This window comes from Apis cerana, linkage group LG16 (assembly GCF_029169275.1).
Source record: "Apis cerana isolate GH-2021 linkage group LG16, AcerK_1.0, whole genome shotgun sequence".
NCBI lineage: Eukaryota > Metazoa > Arthropoda > Insecta > Hymenoptera > Apidae > Apis > Apis cerana.
Genome location: NC_083867.1, coordinates 2,115,401 through 2,130,440, shown reverse-complemented (window position 1 = coordinate 2,130,440; position 15,040 = coordinate 2,115,401). Strand labels below are relative to the sequence as shown.

Here is a 15,040-nt window from a genome sequence, read left to right as displayed (position 1 = left end):
GCAATAAATCATCTCACGACGGTGAATATCTCATTGCAGATTTATTGGTGGGCTTGATATCCGTGCTAACGGATATAATTTGGAAAACCACGGTGTCTTGGCATGCGGGTAACGTTGCTTGCAAGCTGATAAGGTTCATGCAAGCTGTCGTTACGTATAGTTCGACATACGTGCTCGTCGCTTTGTCAATCGACAGATACGACGCCATTACGAGGCCTATGAATTTCACTGGCAGATGTAAGTACTCTCGTTATTCTAATTTAATTTTTTATTAAATGTTTATCGAATAAATTAATTATTTATTTACATATTACGAATTTTTAATTTATTTTAAATTTCATTTGAATAATAAATTTAAATAAATATTTATTTAAATTATTTGCTCGAAAAATTAAATTTATATAAATATAATTATACGAATAATAGGTTTACATCGACAGATTTTTAACAATTTTTAACAGTGAATAATATAATAATTAAAATATATAACAGGACAAGGACAGGGTTTAAAAATAATTTAATTGAAAACATGGAATAATTGATTATCTGAACTTTTGTATAACATTTACTCAAATATTAATCAAAACTTGCTCACCAATTTATAATTACTAATGTAATCCTAGTGAGTGTTTCATCAAGATTATGGTACTTGCTTTCAACTTTTAATTGGATATAAAATATATACAACTTGTTATTTTATTATAACTTTTTGTTTTTTTGAACTTTATGATACCTGTATAGATCCATTTTGAGTTTACCGATTCCTTGCTTAACTCTTAATCATTTTTTTTAACTTTTATTTTAAAAATAATTTAATTTAACAAAATATATTATTATATATTGAATATTTCATTATTTATCGATATTGTTATTAAATTCAAATCTCAAATTTTGTTACATAAATGAAATTATTGAAATTCCAATTTCTAATAAAAAATCTATATGATCATAAAAATGTATCATTACTTTTATAAGAAAAAAAGTATATAATAATAAAATAAATAATAATTTGTGAAATTTAAATAATAAATATTTATATTTTTCATGTTTATCATTCAATTATGTTTAATTATCCATTTATAGAAAATTCATTAGAGCAATTATAATAATGTTATCACAAAATTAATTTAAATAAAAATTTGTTCATTTTTTTAAGATTCTCTTTTTATTCTTAAATAATATGAACAATCATCTGTAGAAAAATAGAGAATGTCTAGAAAGATTATTTTTCATTCAAATTAAGATATTTATAAATTAGATAAATATTTATAATTGTTCATAAAACATTTTCACATCCATATTTATATTTTTTTGTTTCCATTAAGCAGAATAAGAATATTTAATTTATAAAAATATTAAACAATCATTTCTAGAATTACAAATAGAGAATATTAAAAAAACTGTTTTCTTTTTTCTAATATATATTTCTATATATTTCTATTAAACAAAGTAAGAATATTTAATCTCATCTTTAAGAATATTAAAGAGAATATTAAGAAAGATTATTCTATAAATAATATAAAAGATACTTCCTAAAATTGTAATATTTATAAAATAAATATTATATATATTTGTAATTGTTCAACAAACATTTCCAATAATGTTGTCACAAGATTCATGAATGAAAATCCGTTTAATATATATTCTTTCTATTTTTATTGTTAAATCTAAATAATCAATCCCTTAAAATTAACAAAGAATATTTAAAAAAACTATCACAATATTTAATAGAATAGATACATTTTTATAATTATCCAGTTAATATTTAAAAAAAAAGTTATAAATAGAAGAAAAATACATGCTCCAACGAATGAATCATTTTCCTTCATATTTTTTCACATTTCTTTTTCCGTCACGAACTAGCATCTGAGATACATTTACCAATGATCAAGATGTCATTCTCAAAGTAGATCAACGAGCATTACAATCTCATTTTTTCTTTATTCCACCAAGCTGTACCTAATGCATATCATATATAGAGAAGCAAGCCAAAAGATGAAAAATCGTGACAGAATAAAAAGACATTAAAAAATTCCATGTTTCCTTGATTAATCAATTTTCTTTTCTATTTTAATAACATTGATGTAAATTCCTTTTTTTCTTTGAATAATATTTCTCCACATTACAGTATAGATTCCATATTTAAAAATAAAAATATCAAAACATTATTCTGTTATTAAAATAATGAAATGGAAGTTTCTTTATTCCATCGAAACTTTTGATTATATTTTTATGTATCATTATATTCCTTTTCTCTCTCTCTCTTTTTTTTTATTTTATCATTCGGATAAGGATATAAATAAACTTTGAGAATAAAACATTGTTTGAAAATTATTATTTTTCTATTATAATTTTCATTTTCAATAAATATTTTTTAGAAAATATTTTCTAAAAACACTTTAGAAAATATTTTTCACAAAATGTTAATAATTTTCATTCTTAATTTAAATGTTTACTTAATAAAAAATAATTCTCGACGAATAATTTTCATTTGATTTGTACTTTTTTGAAGAAAAGGATAAAATTTTGGCTTCGTGGTATTTATTAATTTCTAAGATATTAATGAAAAATTTTCGATACAATCAAAAAAAATTAAAACCAGTTTCGATTTTCAATATTTTTCGTGTTTTTTTAAAATTTAGTTTTAAAATTAAGTTTTAAAATTTGAAAACTTGAACGGAATTTAATTACAAATTTTAATAATCATTACCATATTTCGTATATACGTATGAATTTTTATTATTTTTATTTCTTTTTATTATAATCCTATAGCCAAACTCAATATAACTTAATTACGAATTAAAAATGATTAAAATTTATTTAAAACATTTGTATACCAATATATCATAGTTAATTTATAAATATGTACTAATAATTAATATAAATATAATCATTAAAAAAATTTTGAAAAATATCACAATCTTTTGGAGATTTTTTTATATATTGTTTATAATATACAAATATTTAAAATTGCACATATAGACATTACTGATCATTAAAAACCGCTAATGCAATAGCTTCACTGTAATAGCGTTGTAAGATTTATTTATATCACTTTAGGATGCTTTATTCATAAAATCTAATCACTTGTTCTCAAAAAATTAAAGCGTTTGACGATAAAGAAAAAGTTTGGCTCACAGATAATTAACAATTGTTATTATTATGCGTTTCGAAGACGAAATTTTGTAATGGATATTGAATCAAGTTAGAATTTAAAAGTATTTATTTACAATTTTTCTCAGAAACGAATGAACATGGAATATCCTATATATATATTATACACATCTTGTAGATGTCGTTATCGTCAATATAATATGTATACATCAGTTACTAGAAACTCGACGACAACGACATCTACTAACGAAGATATCGATATTTTCAATCATATTCTTTATAGGTAGAATTAACATTTTTCATTAATATCTTCGAAAATAAGTAGCTGAGGCTAAAATTTCAAATAATATTTATTCAACCTTCCCCTATTACTCGCCAATTTCGAATCGATCGATCTTTCTAAATTTTATCTTAACTTTCGAGAGTTACCTTAACTCTCGAGATGCGTTCGTGTTATGAATGGGATGAGTTCGAAATTCGTGAAGCTCAACTCTGTTCTTTATAGCTCGTGCCATAATCATAAGGATGACATAACGAATTTGCTTCCCCAGAATTGCTTCGCCATTGTGGAGAAATCGATTTAACGATGGAAATCCAATTTTAATTACAGGGTGGAGAGCTAGAGCCTTGGTGATAAGTGCCTGGGGATTATCGGCATTGTTTAGCGCGCCGATCATTTTCCTCTACGAAGAGAAGCGTGTAGAGGTATCGATCGATTTGTTAAAAAAAAATTTTCAGAAGATTTTCATTTCCGTTAAACAACAAACAACAATATGTCGTGGAATTTTTTCAAAGAATTTTCATCGCTTAATTAAATGAGAAATTGTAGAATTCTCCGATAAATTTTTTCAATTTTTTCAGTCGAAGATTTCGATTTTAATTAAACGAAACGATGAAATTTTTAAAATTGATGATCATTCGATTTAATTCGTTAACGATTAAATTTTTACACGAAATTGAAAATTTTTATCTAGTTTAGATTAAAAATGATCGAATAATGAAATTATTTATGCGTATCATTACGAGATTATTTTACGAGGAAAAAGATTATTCGTAAAATTACGTTAAACATCTATCGACCTGAAATGGTTTGAAATTATTCCAAATCGATTTTAATTACGATTCTATTCGATAGAATTGTTTCTTGAGAAGAATCGATCATTTAATTTTAAATAGAAAATTAATTGTTACGGAATCGTACGAAATTGAATTTTTAATAAAATTATTATGAAATCAGATCTTTATCTTAAGATGTATATAGAAAAAAAATACTTTTTTTCCAATAAAATGTTTCATGTAATTTTAAATTTTAAAAATATTTCAAACTTTCATAGAAAAAATAATTTCTTTTAATAAAATCATTTTAACACTTTGACGTTGGCTATACTGTCTCATATTCCCTATACAAAATTAATAAAATGTACACAAAGATATATATATCATATTTACAAAATTCTAACCTAACTAGATATTGAAATCCATTTAAAGATATTATCCCTTTAGCAATATCAAACATGTACACGTAAAATACGCATCTTGTTAACAATTGTTAACAAATTTGATCGAAAACATTATTTCAAAACGTCAAAGTGTTCAAAATCTTGTGTACCCCATTACGTGAAATTATACGAGGTGATACGATTTAAACGAACGATTGTTGGGTTAATTTCGGCCGTGGCACGAGGATAATCGACAGGACGGTTCACCAGGGGAAGACACAATGCTGGATAGACCTGGGCTCGCCTACGCAGTGGAGGATCTACATGAGCTTGGTCAGCTTCACCCTCTTTATAGCTCCTACCCTGATAATAGGGGGCTGTTATGCTGTGATCGTGGCCACTATATGGTCGCAAGGGGGGGCATTACGCCAGGGACCCACTAGGGACACCAGGAGGGTATCGTCTCGAGGACTTATCCCTAGAGCCAAAGTTAAGACGGTCAAAATGACCCTCGTTATAGTGTTCGGTGAGTAAGAATCGTGGACCTGTCACTTTGACTTTGCGCATCTGTCTTGCGCAGGTCACGTGACATGAATATATATATATATATAATATTGCATAAAATATATCAAATGTATGTAATATACGGTTAATCCGATCGCGTTTTTTCATTTATTCGTAAAACATCTTTGGAGGGGAAAGAAGAAGGGGAAAGGAAAAACAAATACGTTTAATAAATTTAAGCGATGTATGATACGCAAAATATGCAAAATTATACGATACTTTAAATATTTGGCTCGGTTTCTCATTACATTTGTTCGTTTACAAATTTTTTATAATACTTATTTTTATTATATAATACTTACTTTTATTATATATTACTATATACGTATAATTATTTACGCTTCGTTCCATTATTTACAAAATGATATGATATTTGCTCGGAAGCACGATCGTGTCCGGAAAGCGATTCCGTTCAATCAATATTTTGAATATTAATGACAATCGATGTTATCATGTTCCTGTGGCAATGACGTTTCATACCGTCTCTGTCAACAGAATAATAATACTTCTATAGAATCACCTGTAGAGAGAATCGATTCTAAAATTGTGATGTTTAAATAATTTATTTTATATATAATTTGAAATAAACATATATAAAAACCAAGGAAAAAAATATTTTTGCATTGAAGTATTAATACATTAAAATACATTAAAGTGAATTCAGATGTTCGGTTGTTTAAGGAATTTTTCATAATTATAAAATTATTATCGACTCAATTTTTTTTTTATTCTTACAACACTTATTTATTATTGTTTCTCGCTATTCCTATCCGCGAATCCCTGCCAATTCAAAAAAATCCATCTCTCCTCAAATCGATGAGTAAATTAGCCGAATATTTTTTGGCAAACCAGATAACCACGCATAACCATACTTACTTAAACACACGCACAAGTTTCGAAAGAATAGATTTACGTCTGGCGAAGAACAATAATCGTAAAACTCTCGACCGCGACGAAACTTCGTCTAATTCTGCTTTAGAATACTATTGAACCAGTTTCACGGGATACGGTATCAAAGTTAACCGATGTCGTAAACTTGCCAAAATTTTTATGGTCGTGAGAGATGATGCAACGATAACTTAATTTAAAATCCCCCGATTTTTTTGGAAGGGAGGGATGGGGGAGGGGAGGAGTGCCACTGCTATACGGCATAAAAATTTAATGAACGCGGGACGATCCAAGTCGAGCGAACTTGTCCAATTGAATCCACGTTTATCAGGGACGAGGAGAGGGGGGAGAGGGAGGGGAGAATCGTAAAGATGCCTTTTCCATTTCCTCGCCCTCCTCCTCCTTCATACATTTGCGGCGTGCGAAAAGGATAGGTTTGGAGGGGGATGGACGATTTCTCCGATCTCCCCTCGAACTTCTCCGGGAAATCGTTTGGAATTCGATTGGTGGCCGGTTAAGTGTCGCGCTCTCTGCTTAATCGTCGCGCGGGGATTATTCTTGTGGAATCTGAAATCCAGGTTTTTGCGATGGCCATTCCAGTGATTTCAATGATCTCGAGATATTGTCGTCGGTTATTATCTCGTGGGTTATAATTTTTGTTTCCATCAATTTTTATCTCTATCCTTTGCTGGAAAGAAATGTTCTCGTTAGTAAGTTAAGAGGCAATGAAGTAGAAGCCAAGAGAGGAAAAGTTGATAATTCTTGGAATTCACATTTATTTTTCTGGATGATCCAATCGATATCTATCCTACGATGAAAAATATCCGATTTTTATGAAAATTTTTGTGCATAATTATTGTAGAGCAAAATTATTTTTCGATTGGGAAAATCGTTGCTCGAGTTGGCATGAAATCAAATTTATCAATTTTCTCAATTGTTTTATATATAATTTTATGTAATTTGAAATATTAGAAATATCTTTTATAAGAGAGTATATTTTTATAATACAATATATTATTATTATATTTGTAGAAATAAATTAAATTTATAATTTATCGTCTTTCTTCTATTTGATTTTCATTCCTTTTAACAAGAAAATTATTAATGTTTTAATTTTATCAATAATATAAATAATAATACTAATACTTTGTTATAATTTAATTTAATTTCATAGAAAGTGTATTTACTTTGCCTTTGATACATTTATCGTCTTTTAATTTTAATTGAAATTATAGATTTATATTTCTGATATAATTAAATTGATAATGAAGTCTACGAATATTTATTTATTTACTTTTTATTATGTATTTTTAAAAAATTTTTTATTGATTTATTTGATTACAATTTTAGTTTAAAATTATAAAATCTGTAAAAAAATGTCCATCTATTAGTTTATAAATTATTGTACAAATATTTTTTTAATTTTGTACAAGAATTATATTTTTATATATAAACTTTTAATTTAAATAATTGCAATTTCAACTAATATTGTTGAAAATATTGTTAAAAAAAATTGTTAAAGCATCAAACATGATTTTATATTAATAATAATATTGCACGTTAGTCGTTCATTAAATACATTATGTTCACATAAGATGATTAATCATAATTCAGAGTTTACGAAACTTGGAACATCTTTTGCTAATAATTGCGAAAAATTGCTAATGAAAAATATCATACAATTTTTTTTTTTGTTTCGTTTGTATCATTTCTACCATTGAAATAGCGCCATAATGAAATTAAAATGTCGAACAAATAAATTCTTCATATTGCAAATGTATCTTAATGCATTGTAATAATAATAATATAATAAATCTAATATCAGATTGTAAATTAAGAATTAAAATTATTGTTAAAATCGGAATTATTGTTTTTATCTATTTAATTTTTGTTAATTTAAATATTGAAATACAGATATTGATAAATTTTTATAATATTTTATAAATTTAAATAAGAAAAAACTTTGCATTTATGCATTTATCTTTTCTTCCTAATTATATTATTTATTTTTAGTATTGTTTAAATACTATAAATAAAATCTTGAAAAAATTACACCTCGTGAAATCCAAGAAAATTTCATTCTTTAGAAAATGAAATCTTCCTTTGTACTCGTAACCACTGTTCTTTCATTTCGTTAAGTACAGAGCTGTAGAAATTCAAGCCCATAGAGGACAATACCAATCTTCTAAAACAACGGGATAGAAAGGAAGGAAAGAAAAATTATAACATAATTTTTTTTTTTTTTATAAACCCAATGGAATTGACGTCAAACGTGTACAATATCAAAGATCGAAATTATTTTTTGTCGTGATTAAGTTGAAATTACTAAGATGGCCGAGTTGAAAAAGTTTCACATCCTTTGCCTCGTTCAAAATAACTGTCCTCTTCTTTACATCTCTCGGGGGAACGAGTTTATATGTAACAAGAATTACCTTGCTCTAATCAGATTCGTTTCTCGACGATGTCTCGGTTAAAAATTCTTTTTTTTTTTTTCTTTTTTCTAGTCAAGGAAAATCGTCCCCAATGGAAATCGATCAAATGAGATTTCAGCTTCATCCATGCAACTCTCTTCGCTACAATTCGAATTCGAGAAAAGTATTAAAATGGATATACCGACAAAATCATTTCTCGTCGAAACAACCATGGATCATAACATCAATTTATAAAAGACTTGTTTGATTTATCGACTATTTTTAACACTGGGATGACTAATTTTAATTTTCGCGTCGAAAAAATAACTGTCGAAAGCAAACTCTCAAATTCATAATTAATTCTCTTAACGCTGTGACGAGTGGAAAGTTTCAAAAATTAATAAAATTGTAATAATTTGAATAGAAAAGTAATTAGGCATATAAGATACAAAATATAAATGATAAAAATAATTAGAAGAAAAATTATAAATGTATATATAATAGGTTATAATAGCGTGGCGCTAGTGTCGCATCACCAATCGTCTCCCCCCTCGACTCCATCGTTAATCAGATTAGAGAAAGATGTCAAGATTAAGCGATGTGCAGGACGAAAATCGAGGTCGATAAACTTAAGCGCGATCGATATTTCTACCGAAATAATGATAAAAGGGTTCGTTTAGAATAAGCAAGAGGCATCGAACAATGCGTTCGTTCATGCGAACACTTCGAAGCTTTTATGCAATTTCGTCGATGCTGTGTATTTAAGACAAGGAATCATCAAAAATAGAATTTAATTTAGTTCTCTGGTTTACCGTGGAATCTATTCTCGAAACTTTCATAAGTAAACAAGAGATTTTTACGAGTAAAGAAATGAAGATTTAAAGAAAGATTTGCTTTATTTCTCAGATATTATAATTCAAAGTATACTTGGATATAACATTTCGTATATTTTTGAATATTATAATATATTCTTGTCAAATTATGTTCAAATTTTGCATAAGTACATAAACATCCGCAGATAACCTAGAAGTTTCTTTGTTTTTGTTTATCCTTCCGAAGATGCGTCAAAATTTTCTGATGTAAATACATAAATACGAAACTCTCGAAACTCAGAATGTTTATCTTTTACGTTGTACGTCTCTTTTGATTTCTGAATTTTTTCTGAAATGCAAATTCAAAGATAAAATTCGTTTGAAATTTTTCGAATTTTTCAAAAGAATGGAATCACGCGATGCTTTTAATTGAAACTCTTAATTAAAACTATTCTTTAAAAGGAATATTTGCAGACGTGTATTTAATTCAATATTTTATTTGTCAAACTTTAGATTTTTAAGTTATATTTTACGTAATATTAATAATAATAATAATAATAATAATAATGATGATGAATAACACAAATCTTCAGACTATTTTATATCAAATATGAAATAATGAAATTTGGGATATTGTATAAATCCAGAGGCAATAATACTTCGTATTAACATTTTATTTTAATTTTCATTTTAATTTTCATACTCAAATCTTTCTCCCCTTTTGCTCCGACAATTTTAATACGAAAAATAAAGAAAAATCATTTTAAAAATTAAATTCTCTTAAAATGATCAATTTTAACAATTCATCCACGATTAAAATATCTCGTACTCTCTGCAAAATCTCATTATTCTTAATTATGTTTTCGATTATTTTCTCATTAACTTCTCGAGTTAAACGAATTAAGATAAGCTTTTATCCGATTTTCCTTAATCGTATCATATTATTTAGTCACGTTTATTCGAGAACGAGACAATGCGATTTAAGTTTGTTAATTTCTCTTGGCAAATATTCATTGCATTCCTCGATATAAAAATGTAAAATTTGACTAGATAGAAACTTACATAAATATTACATTAAACTAATTTTTTTTCTTTTTTTTTTTTTTGTTTTTTTCTTCAGTAATTCTTTGTTAGAAAAGAGATTACTCTTATTTATTTCGACGTCAAAGATAGTAGTAGCTGGATAATTTATTTTACTTGGTTACCAAGCATGAATATTCATGTCGTTGAGGAAAATGAAAAAAAAAAAATGAGAGGAGAAGATGGCGGGCATGATGTTTTACGAGGAAATTAATTTTGCAACTTTTATTCTCCACTCAACCGCGATAGATTTCCATCTTTTTAAAATTTCTCATTCACACTTTTGCATAACCATTCATTTAAAATTAATAATCGATTTCGAAGAGTTTTGAAATGAGATTTTTCAGTTATCTTAAATTTTTCAATAATTTCTTTGATTTTCGATATTAATATTGTAAATATCAATGATAATTTTATTAATTTTTACATATGCAATATTTATATTTTCACAAATGAGTAAATCCTTTCTATTAATTAAATATCCTTAATTCAAATGATATTTGTTATGTGTTAAATATAATAGTATATAATATCAAAAATAATATATACATATATGATAATTACAACTTAAATTGAACTAGTTTATTGTAAAAAAAAATAATGTATAAATCTTTTCTACTAATTAAATATTCTTAGTAAACAATATCAAAAATAATACATATATAATAATTACAACTTGAATATTTAAAAAGAAAAAAATTATGTATTTATCATAATTATGAACTATTATCATAATTAGAACTTTCGAAACAATTATATTTAAAAGAATAATGGAAATAATAAAAAGATAATGTCAAAGTAAGAATATTCAAAGTATGAAGTCTAATCAAAAACGATTTTTTCACGTTTCAGTATTCATTCTTTGTTGGAGCCCCTATATAGTGTTCGATCTCCTTCAAGTTTTCGGATATCTGCCAAAGACCCAAACTGTCGTCGCCGTTGCCACTTTCATTCAAAGTTTAACGACTTTGAATTCAGCTGCTAATCCAATAATATATTGTCTCTTCAGCACGTCGTTTTGTAAAACTGTAAGGTAAGGTTCCAAGATATGAAAGTAAAGCTTGGTGCTTTGAGCTAAAGTACCTATTCGAGATTTGAATATATCAAAGAATTTAAAGAATAAGTCGATCGATTTCTCGAGAATTTTAAAAAATTTTAAGTTCTTGAAACATTTTTGCTGATTTTTCTGATTTGAAATTTTCGAAAATTAACTAAACAATTTATATAAATAATTCACGAGAAAAAAAATAAATTTATATGACGATATGAATTTGTTTCTATTTAAACTTAGAATTTTTTTTTAATTGATTGGTTTTAAAAAATAAAGAGTAATATCGGTTATCTCAACCAAATAAGACTAAGAAGTAATTCATGTATATTTATATAGTTTATAAATATGGAAAATTAATTAATTACTTACTTGAATACAAAAATAATTATTGCTATAATTTAAAATATATTATACAAAATATTAATTTACTTTTGAAAGAAATACTTTTAAATAACAATGTATATTAAAAAATAAAAAAAAACAAATATAACATATAGTTAATGTTAATGTTATTATATACATTATGATATAAATTTGTTATATTATTATATTAATAGTGCACATTGTTTTAATAATAATCGAGATTTGGATAATTGATACTCTGTTATATTTAAAATCAAAGAAGTAATTACTTTTATTATTGGCTAATTATAAATTTGGATTTAAAGAATTTTAATAATGTTAAGATTTTGAAAAAAACAAATATTCTTTAAAAAAAGAAAAAAAAAGAAATCTGAAACTTTAAAGATCTCTCAAAACTCATTTTTAATTTAAATCAAATATTTTATTCTGGAAAGATTAATAATTCAATTCAAAAGAACGAAAAGTTTCAATATTATTTTATCTTTTATACAATTAATGTAAAAAAAAAAAAAAATACAAACCTGTTTAAACCAAACAGAATGATTCTAATTTAACAGAAATACACAAGTGATATCATGGGTTTCTGGGTGGTGTGCGACGAACCCACATCATTGTTTCGGCACTGGTGCTCCAAACAGTAGCACAAGGACGACAGTGACGACATCTTTAACGGCTCAATCTTCGAGAAGAAGCGGTCACATCGCCATGTTACATTCTACATCTAGGAAACGAGTTATGGTGTCACTGGTGTAATAAATGGACGATGAAAAAGAAACCTGATCGCATTTTCTTGAGTGAGATACATCTTAAATCTGCATAGAATTCTTTCATCGAAAAAATTGCTCCTTTTGAGCTTCGACGAAGAGACTACGAGTATTGTTATGTCAATCCAAAATTATCAATGCTCCGTCTATCTTTCGTGTAGACGTGGATTTCTGAAATTTTCTTTTCGATCGTTTATCCATTCTTTTTTATGTCTCAGGTATACGAAAAATTAATACGAAAAGAGATTAGAACTCTCTGTTACAGTACAAACTATATCTTAATATCAGTGCTGTTTAGCCTGCCATTTTGCAGATAAAGAAGCTTGCGGTTAACCAAAAGAGATGCTGAGGGTAAAATTAATAACAAAATTAAACTTTGGTCTTGTTACATTACTTTTTATCTAAAGCTTCTCGATCTTGCCCGAAAATAGCCGAATATTGCTTTCGGCTATCCGAATGTCGACCGAAGTTTCACGATATTGCCCGAATGTTATTCGCGACTTCTTATCGCTCTGTACGTACAAGCAACTGCTGAACAACACCAACGTACGTAATTAATATTAAAATCAGGAGAAAAATATGAATAAAATAAGTTTTTTATGCTCACATTACATGATCAGTATTTAAAGCAAATTTGATCGTGGTGTATGTTTTTTTCATCCTCTAATTAATTCCTTCAGAGTCAAATCTTTTTTTGTCAATTATTTATAATAGAATTGATGTAAAAATATAATGTATTAAAGTTTGAGATCTGTTTTACCGAAAGGAAATATATTCATTTAACGATTAATTGAAATATTACATTGATTATATGCGATATCGTGAAAAGATTACAACCAAAGATTGTTATATAAAATTCTAAAACTGAAAGAACAAATATAAATAGTTTATTAACAGCGGACAGTGGCATACGAAAAGTAAAGAACTATAACTCGAATTATCGACTTATTGAATAAGTTTTACTTTGATGAAGCTGTTTCAAACTTTTAGGAGGATGGAGAGAACATTAGCTTGGCGAATCGATCAATTTATGCGGAAAATGATACGCTCAAAATATACATATATGTACATATATACATAGCGGACATCAGCTTCATGTGTACATTATATACACATATGTGTCTATATACTGTACGTATGTATATAACGTAAGCATACACAAATACAGGGTGGTTCAATAACTCATCGTTACCTTGAATATCTCTTATATTTCTTTACGAAAGTTGTATCTACAGTATGGGACTATAATATGTATATAATAATTTTTTCATACGTGAAAGAATAATCTGAATACATCTAAAATATGATAAAATATGATAATGTAATTATAATAAAATAAATAAATGTTAAATAAACAATTTATATCAATTCTTAAAAAATCCTTAGTGCCTCTGAAATGGATAAATTGGGAAGCAATTTGGCCATTGTTCTTATCTTTCTTAATAAAAATTTTTCATATAACATTTTATTATTTTTCAATATTTATTGAAATACATTGATCACTGATAATCATTACTAATAATAAGTATAGGGCATTTATTTCATGTATCAAAAAATCCTAAGTATTTTGTAGAATTATTTTTTTTAACCCAAAAAAGAAAAGAAGAAATAATAAAAATTTCAATTTCAAAATTCTAAATTTTATCATTTTATCTACAGAAAAGATAAAAGTTAGATGGTCAAAGTTATCAAACCACCTTGTATAAGCAGACACATACGTGTAATCATAAATGTGTAATATATTCATGTATTCCATTCGCTCGTGATCGTCGCGAAAACGTCCTTGCCCTCGGGAGTGCAATTTTGCGAGCGATCTACGAGAACGATAAATCAATGCCCAATATTTTTCTCGACTCGATCGATGCGCATCCCTGCGAATGCGAATAGCAATTGTACAGCATATTCACCTTTGTATCTCTAAATGACACTGAATATCTTTATAGTACATCCATGAACTCTATTAAATGAGATTGAAAGTTCAACGATAAAATGGATTTTCTCGTACAAAGATTCGATCGTCGATGAAATTGAATAGTGAATTTAATCGACCATTTCAACTTTCGTACTGCGTATCGCGTGTTCAAATTAAATCGTACTCTGTATAAGTTATGTTTAAAGAGTAATAGATGAAATTGTTTTTTAAAACTCGTTTTATTCTTTATTTATTGTATATTTTATTTAAAAAAGGAACATGTTACCATATATTTATATTTTCATCGCTAAAGAATTTGTACATATTATCGAATAAATTCGTCCACGATATAAGAATGTAATATTAATATATTTTTTTAACTCCTTATTTTCAGATAATTTAATAATTTAATAATTTATTTATTTATTTTACAATTCATTGCACAAATAAGTAAAAAAATCAATTTATGACGTAAGTAAAAAAATTTATCTTCAGTTTTTTATTTTCATATCTAACTTTTAAGAAGCTGTATGAAATTGTAAGAATGTAGTCCAATTCAAGCTCAAATTGCAATTGTTTCCGATTCAATTTTTATCGATATATTTGTGATATCTTTCTGATTAAAATAAAATCAAAAAAGAA

The 15,040-nt window shown here is 26.4% G+C and overlaps 1 protein-coding gene and 1 long non-coding RNA gene across 2 annotated transcripts in view; one reads left to right on the top strand and one right to left on the bottom strand.

Moving 5' to 3' along the window:
- Positions 1-14,759, top strand: part of LOC108000425 (cardioacceleratory peptide receptor) — an 83,329-nt gene extending 68,570 nt beyond the window's left edge. The window contains exons 4-8 of the mRNA XM_017060736.2: positions 40-237; positions 3,725-3,819; positions 4,824-5,079; positions 11,161-11,341; positions 12,280-14,759. Coding sequence (XP_016916225.1) covers positions 40-237; positions 3,725-3,819; positions 4,824-5,079; positions 11,161-11,341; positions 12,280-12,475 — 926 coding nt within the window. The 3' untranslated portion in view covers positions 12,476-14,759. The remainder of the gene's footprint in view (positions 1-39; positions 238-3,724; positions 3,820-4,823; positions 5,080-11,160; positions 11,342-12,279) is intronic.
- On the bottom strand, positions 10,519-12,383 carry LOC114577868 (uncharacterized). Its single transcript, XR_003698267.2, has 2 exons — positions 12,244-12,383; positions 10,519-11,334 (listed from the first exon to the last, which is right to left on the bottom strand). It is a non-coding gene; the product is annotated as an uncharacterized LOC114577868 (long non-coding RNA).
- Positions 14,760-15,040: the final 281 nt, after the last annotated feature.